Source organism: Onychomys torridus, chromosome 11 (genome assembly GCF_903995425.1).
Source record: "Onychomys torridus chromosome 11, mOncTor1.1, whole genome shotgun sequence".
Classification (NCBI taxonomy): domain Eukaryota; kingdom Metazoa; phylum Chordata; class Mammalia; order Rodentia; family Cricetidae; genus Onychomys; species Onychomys torridus.
In genome coordinates this window covers 67056796-67064785 of record NC_050453.1, presented here as the reverse complement: position 1 = coordinate 67064785, position 7990 = coordinate 67056796, and the positions used below count along the sequence as shown (strand labels likewise).

Below are 7990 nucleotides of genomic sequence, written 5' to 3'. Positions count from 1 at the left end.
TGCAGCACCTAAAGACGCCCAGCTTCACTCCCTAAGAGAAGGAAAGGAGGGCAGGTTCTCCCTGCTTCAACTCTGTACTGGGAGATACTGAACACCTATTATGTGCAGACGATACACACAACAGTAAGACACAGGGACCCATAGAAATATCTAATGGACTTCGGACTCCTCTCCAGGCCACCAAACCTCAAGTTCCTCAGTCCTGTGCAGAGACCAGCAAGGGCCTCTTGGCCTCCTGGGGTGCAGAGCCCAGCACTTTTAGTTCCCTGGCCAGGAGCAGGGTGTTGGGCCAAATTAGGGGGACTTTTTCAAGAAAAAGGTGGGATAACTGGGCCATTCTCATTTCTGCCAAAATTAATCCTGAAAAAAATAATAAACAGGAAACAAACTCTAGAGAAAAGCACAGAGAAGAGGATCCCCATAGTCATCTAAACCCTAAGCGCACTAGGCAAGCATTCTGGTGTGCAAACACAGATGAGTGCATGCACTATCACCACGAGCTCACAAATGTCCAATCATGCATCTGACCCAGAGTAACAGTCGCTCTGTTGCACAATGCAAACACATGCAGAATACACACAAAATGGGTGGGAACTGAGGCTCACCATGATGTGCAATATTATCACTCATGCACACAAATATGTATGGACACCTATCTAGCATATTTATCTACATACATATACACAGTTGCATATGTGTTACAGCCATCTTGCATCTAGAAAAAAACGAGGAAGGTATAATTCACAATTTATAAAATTCTAAACAAAGGACAAACAGATGGTAGCCTTTAAGTAGGCTCTTCGTCTGTCTCTCTTCCACCACCTAGTCCTGGAGGAGCTGTCCCAGGGTCACTGACAACTATCCACAGTGTCCTCTGGGCTGTCCAGTTATCCAGCCTCTTCTAAGGTCTTTGGTGTGAAATCTCCTCGCCTTGTAATGAGGAAATTGACAAGGCTTTGTTGGATTTGGGGAAGCGACCCCCATACTTAGGTTTCAGGTCAGAGGGAGATAGACCTGTGTCTGTCTGGGGCTTCCGGGCCCAGGATAGGGTTACTAGTTCCAGCTTCCCAGCATTGAGGCTTTTTTCTTTGCAGTACTGTGAAAGAGACCCTTGCCCAGTGAAGCCTTGTGTATCACACCAGAGCAACCATCTGCCAAGGAGAGTCCCATGCCCAAAGGAAGATGTGAAATCTAGGCTGCAGAGACTTTGGGCTAAAGCTGGGCAGCTCCACAGACAGTCTGCCACCATTGCAGGCCCTGGTAAGGCCTCTAGCCTTTGGCGAAGAAAAACCTCCAGCCAAACTCCCACCAAAAAGGAAAAAAACAAAACAAAACAAAACAAAACAAAAAAATACAAAGGAGGGAAGAAAAAAGCCAGGAGAAAGGGTGTCTGTTTGGTGCATGGAAGCAGATTAAACAGCAGGACTCAGTTGGCTGATCCTGCATGAGCTTAGGGAGCCAGCTGGGGCCGCTGGGGGTAGGGAAGTGTAGGACTGCACCTTTTGGCATTTGGGTCCCCTAGAATGCATCCAGGAACCAGGCATACCCTCCAGAAGAAGGCCAAAGCAAATCTGTGCCATAACCTCCTTCACCCTGCTATTCGTTGGGTAGTGATGTTTATGGCCTGCCCTGAGATTCCCAGGGCTCTGTACCCACCCTGGGCAGCCAGAGTGGTAGCCACACAGTGCCCGGACAAGCTCTCCCCCATCCCACAAAGAAGAGGGCAGTCAGCAACTGATGAACACAGTGAACATTTTATTTCAGACTACAGGTTTCTGAACATAATAAAATCTTTGGCTTGTAGCGGCGGTTCAGTCTCGCAGTCTGTGGGGTTGTATTTCTCAAGGAGTCTCCAGAAAAGGAACAGGGTTTGGGAAGACAGACAAGACCAGTGGAAGAATCCTGGGTGGGTAGAGGAGAGGCGAAGGGCAGACACGCAAGGGAACACATTCACACGCACACAAAGAAAAGTCCCAGAGAAACCAGGGCCAGCGTTGGGGGGCGGGAGGTACCCAGAGAAGCAAAAACATTCAAAAGATAAAAGCAACGAAAACGAAACTGGGCTGGGGGGGCAGCAAGGTGGGGAGGAGGGATAAAATAATTATAATAATTATAATAATTATAACAATAATAATAAATGAGATTAATAAAAATGTCCAGCAAATAGAGATCGCTACACATATTTGTTTTCCTTACCTGAAATTAAATATATACACGGTCGTAAGCAGTTTGGCTAGATAGAGCTTTAAGGAATTCGCAGTTTCGTCTGATACTGTGAGTTAGAGAATAGATCTTTTTTTTCACCATAGCACCTGTCCGAGTCTTTCTCCCGTTTCAAAAACCGTTTCATTCCAATGTGAATGTCCACTCGGAGGATTGCTTTCTCTCGCTTGCTTTCTCTGTCTTCCTGGTTGATGCCTCCTTCCTTAGCGATCGTCTCTGCATGGCGGCATGGGGCCAGTGATGCCGCAGCCCCGCGGAGCCAGGAGGTGGCACGGGGCCGTTGGACCGCGGGGCCCGGGCTGGCCACAGCTACTCGCTTTCGTCTTTGTCCTGGACCGTGGTGGTCGAGTGGTTGTACAGTCCTTGGGCCATGAGGTGCAACGCCAGGCCGTTCTTGATGCCCGTGGCTTTCTTGATCTTGGCACGCTTGTTCTGGAACCAGATCTTGATCTGGGACTCGTTCAGGCTGAGCTCCTGGGCCAGGGTCTGTCGCCGCTGCTCCGTGATGTAGCGGTTTGCCTGGAACTCCGCCTTGAGTCTCTGCAGCTGCTCGGCCGTGAACGCCGTTCGCGGCCGCTTGTCTTCCTTTTCGTTCTTTTTCTTCTTTAGCTTTCTGGTTCGTGGACCTGCAGCGGGGCAGACAGGGCCGGGGAGGGGAGGAAGGGGGCCGGGAGCAGAGGAAGGAGGAGAAGGCAGAGTAAGCCTTGAGGATGGCTACGCTGGAGCCCACCGCAGGGGTCCCGAGCTTCTGGGGGAGATTGTGGAGGCCCGCTGCTGGGTCCCAGCTACCTCCACTGAAGAGCCCCCTCTCTAAGCCATTGAGATCTCTACCTCCCCCCACGCGCGCCCCTGCAGGAAGGATTTAGAAGCCAAAGAGGAACACGGGTGGGGATTGCAGGAGGCACCCTACACCCCAATTCAAGAAAGCTACCAGACCTAGCTCCCAGTTCTTCCCAGCCAAGAAAGCCAAAAAAGGGAAGGAACAAGATAGAGTGAGCTTTGGGGTCCCAACCAGAATAATCTAGACTTAGAGGTCCCTGAGCAGGAATGGTTTCCCAGCCCTGGAATAAAATGAAGGCAGGCCCTGTGGAGAATGGCTGGGCTGCTTTGGTTCCTTCATTCTTAGGAAGCTACACACACCCATATACAAACAGGCCCATGCAAAGCCTCATCTATTCTCACCATGGACCCCAGAGAGGCCTGAGAAGCTGAGATCGCCCAGCTCCAGAGAAACTGGAGGCTTTTTCTACCTTCTTTCCTTTCTGATTGACTTGAAGGAAGCTCCTTCTGGAAAGAAGCTTGACAATGCCTGCCCCTTCCCTAACGGGGCTGCAGCGGCTGCAGCGTCTAGTCTATGAGCTTAAGCCCTGCCTGGGACATTCTAGTTAGCTTCTTAGACGATGCCAAGAAGAAAAGCAGGACCCTTCTGACCCCTCTACACAGGGGCAGACAGGACTAGGGAGGGGAGGAAGGCCCTGTTATCTCTCTTCTGCATCTGCATGCTCCAATTTCGGGGAGCAAAAGTCCTGAAGTAACACAAACAAATGGGAGATTGGGATGACCCTTGCCTTGTTGTCCCCACCCATAAGCAAAACAAGGACCAAGAGACATTCACAGTGGGGACATGTGCTATCACTCTGAAACGAAGTGTAGGAAGGCCGTTAAGAACACCCCCTAAGATGAAATCTCTCAAATGCTATCAGGGAAGGCTGCTGTGGGGTCCAGCCTGGGAAAGGCAGGGAGAACAAGGAAGAGAGTACGAGGCTGCCTGGAAGGTTGAAGCCTGCTTCTTGGCATTCTTGTTGGGATGCTGGCAATGAACTGGGGAGGCCTATGGACTCGAGGGAGGTCCCTGCCAAGCCTGTTATTACCTAAAGCTATCTGAAAGGAGGGTCTTTGCTGGCGTTTCCAAAACTAGTGACCACAGGATAAACTGGGCTACTAGATCCTGTAGCAGACCAGCGGCACCTAGGGTCACTAGCTGTTTGTCAAGAGGAGTCCAGGCCTAACTGACTGTAGGAATCATGTCTCGGTTGTCGCTCATCTCCAGGAACTGCCTTTCGAATAGAAATATCTGGTTCCTGCCTTCTCTGGTCTATAAAAAGGAAAGGGGCATCGAACAAAGACAAGGCCTGCTCCTGAGCAGGACTGGGATTTAGATGAACCGAGCAGGCAGAGATTGCCCAAGAAATGTGCGCATCCTCCAGGAGACTCCGCTGCGGGAGGTGCGTCTGGAGCATGTTGTAGTGTTGTTGTTGTGTGCGTGTGTGCGGAGGCACGGACACTTGTAATAAAATCGTAGCCTCCTGGCCGGCCCGACCCACTCAGCCTGACAGCTCAATCACTCTATCCATCAGGCGAGTCAATCAAAGCAGCTTTTCGGAGGTTCAGGGAGCCCGACGTGTCAATAACGGGGCTCGAGATGGCGGGGGCTGATAGCGCGCATCGATCCGTACCCGGCCCGAAGCAGCACGGTTGCAAGAGACCAGCAAGCGGAGACGAGCCTGTGGCTACCTTTTGCCCGGGCCCCCTGGCGGGCTCAGTGCTCACAGTGGACCCAAGCCCCTGCTGGTCTCCTTGCGGCCCACGCTGGCCTCACCGGAACTCCTGGTCCGTGCAAGGGGCCGCAGGCCTGAGCCTCCTCTTCTAGGGTCCCCCCAGCTGTCCCTGGGTAGGTCTTAGCCTTTCATGTGCTTCTAGCTCACGAAAAGAAAGCAGAGAACTTCCCTGAGACTAGTAGATAGCCACTGGCGGGCAGGTTTGCGAAGGAGAGGTGAACGGAAGGGTGAACGGAAGAAGCCAAGGCCGAAGGGTCAGGGGAGCCCTGCCAGGGAAACGCTGATTTTCTTGCCCATAGCCCAGCTTTCAAGCCTGACTCTGGCCTGCCTGTTTCCCTCTCCCACGGCCTGCCAGCGAGCAGTGACTGCTCACCTTTCTGACTATAGGCTTGCTCTACATTCTACCCACGCGGGTTGACTCACCATACCCCGGCTGGGAGCAACGGATGGAGTCTCTCTCTCTCTCTCTCTCTCTCTCTCTCTCTCTCTCTCCCTTATCTGTCTTTATGTAAATGAACTCTCCACAGAATAAATAATATCTATAGTGTTTGTTACGAACACACGGCAAAGATTGCTTCTGTGGTCGAGTTCCCATGCCAAACCTGGCCCTGACTGGACTAAAGTGGTAGATTGCAGATTTAAGTCACTAGGCCTATCTTCCCGCCAGCTCAAAGCACCCTTTCCCTAAAAAATAAGTCAATAAGTAATTTTGTATCTTTCTAAAAGATAATAAACATAAAACATTAAAAAAAAACAAAAAAACAAAAAAAAAAACCCCTAGGGCTCAGTTCAGAGCGCCAAGGGCCAGAAACTGGAATCTCCTGTGCTTGCCAGTAGCTGTAACTTCCCCAGTGGTGGAAAAGGCCAGCAAGGCAGAATCGAGCGCACATTCCACAGTGACTAGGACCCGAGGCTGGAGGAGAAGTCAGATGTGAAATGAGAGCCTTCAAACTGGGTTTTCTCTCTCTGGAAGCGGGGCTGGAGTTCTGGGGCAGGGCGTCCGGCCAAAGACAGAGGCACATTATGGCTGGGGTACTCACCAGAGGACGGACGGTCCGAGTAGCGTGTGCAATAGACCCAGGCGGGCCAAACTAGAGGTTGTTGCGAGTCAGTCTTGACCACCGGCCCACCGTTAGCTGAGCCCATGAGTAGGATCGCGGGGTTGTGTTCCGGGAACTTGGCGCCCTGCGCCCCGGGACTCCCTGCGCCGCCTCCACTGCCGCCGCTGCTGTCCGAGGGCTTCGATGCCGCTGCAGCCGCCGCCGCTACCGCCGCCGCTGCAGCCGCCGCTGCCGCCGCCGCAGCAGCCGGGTTCCCGGCTTTGGATGCTCCCGCGCTGACCGCGGTGGCTGGCTGGGAGCCGTCGGGTGGGCCACAGTTCGCATCTGGGGCGCACAAGAGCGAGGCAGCGCCCGAAGCTCGCGTGCCCAGCGAGTGGACAGGGTCTCTACCTGCACCAGTCTGGCCTCGGTCACGCTCCACGCGGCTTCCTCCTCCTCCTGTGCCTCCTCCGGCTGCAGCCGCCGCCACCAGGAGCTGCGGCAGGGGCTGTTCCTTTTTGCAACCGAAATCGGGCCTTAGGATGTTATCGATGAAAAAGTTGGTGGTGCGGTGCAGCTGGGCCGCGGGCTGCGGCTGGTGAGGAGGCGCCGCGAGATGCTGCGGCGGCGGCGGCGGTGGCGGCGGCGGCGGCGGCGGGGGCGGGGGGTGCGGGGGGAGGTGCGGGTGATGGGCTAGGGGCGGCAAGCAGGGCGCTGCCGGCGGCGACGGGGGCGCGGGCTGCGGGGACACCGGCACGCTGTCTCCATCGCTGCCGCTGCTGCCGCTGGCTCCTGGGCTAAGATTCAGGCTGAGGCCGCCCGGGGCCGCCGCCGCCACCACCGCCGCCGCCGCCGCCACCGCGCCGAGGCCCGAGTCGCGCTGACTTTTAGGCTCCGGCTGCTGTTCTTCCATGCTCGGCCGCCCGGCAGCCCTGGCCGCCGCGCCGGCCCCCGCCCCCCGCGCCTCGCTCCCCACCCCACTTTGCCAGCGGGCCCGTGGGGGTGCGCGGAGAGGAAGGAGTCAAGGCGAAGCCTCAGCGAAGGCACAGGGCGGGTGCAGGAGGCAAAAAAGAAAGCCGGGCGTCTGGCCTGGCTCTCGCCCGCTCTGGTGGAGCAGAGCTCGCTCTTTCCCTCTCTCTAATTTGTAGACATCCAGATACAGAGAAGACACTTGGCTATTTTTTTTCTTTTCTTTTCTTTTCTCTCTCTTTTTTTTCTTTCAGCAACCAGATTTCAGTGATTGGTCTTAATGGGGGAGTAAACCACAGCCCAAAAAAAGAGGGGGGCAGAAAAGAAAAAAAAAAGAAGAAAAAGGATTTTTTTAAGCTCCGAGATGTTTTTTCTTAAAGGGAAAAAATAGTCTTTAAAGTCTACCCATCTTCCTAGGCAGTAGTGAGGGGTTTGACTTCCCCAGTATCATGCTCAGCTGTGCCCAGAGCGCGAGGCTGGCAGAGCCTTTAATCGCCTTTGCTTTTTTGCAGGGAGAGTGCGTCTCCGCCAGTGCCGGGCTTCTTTTTTTTCCCCCCTGAAATCTCTGACAGCTCGGATCTTTGCACAAACTCTCTCGCTTAAAAAAAAAAAAAAAATCACCCAGGCACACTTTTTGCCTTCAAACCGGAAGCACGTGAGTCAGGGCCGCACGTGTGCGGGACCAATGGCGAGCCGCGACTCGCGCTGACACTCAGGGCTCGGTCCAATGGGTGTGCGCGGGACTTTGCGGATAAATAATCCGGGGGCGGCGGCCGTGGGTGGAGAGGGGGTGCAGAGGCTCGGGCCCCGTACGTCCTCCCGCCCTGCCCCCATCTGTGCCCACACCCCTCCCCCTCCTTCAGATCCGGACTGAAGAGGGCACGAAGATATCCAAGAGAACTAGAATTTGGAATGTAGGCAGATAAGAGAAGCAACTCCACAACTTGGAGAAATACAGGATTATGGGTTCGTGAGCGCTGGGGACAGCGACAGGCGGCAGGGACTTGGGTTACTATGCACACCCCCCTACCCGAGCACGGCCCGAAACATTTAGCTCATATTCTCTCTCTCTCTCCCTCTCTCTCTCTCTCTCTCTCTCTCTCTCTCTCTCTCTCTCTCTCTCTCTCTGTGTGTGTGTGTGAAGGAATGAAACCAAGATATCAAGCATGAAACAAAAAAACTTAGGGGTGGCTACTTTGA

General features: G+C 54.1%; 1 protein-coding gene across 1 annotated transcript; it reads right to left on the bottom strand.

Annotated features, from left to right (window-relative positions):
- Positions 1–1734: 1734 nt before the first annotated feature.
- On the bottom strand, positions 1735–7354 carry En1 (engrailed homeobox 1). Its single transcript, XM_036202558.1, has 2 exons — positions 5822–7354; positions 1735–2849 (listed from the first exon to the last, which is right to left on the bottom strand). The coding sequence occupies exons 1-2, from the start codon at positions 6732–6734 to the stop codon at positions 2533–2535; spliced, it is 1230 nt and encodes a 409-aa protein (XP_036058451.1). The 5' UTR covers positions 6735–7354; the 3' UTR covers positions 1735–2532.
- Between the last annotated feature and the right edge of the window lie 636 nt (positions 7355–7990).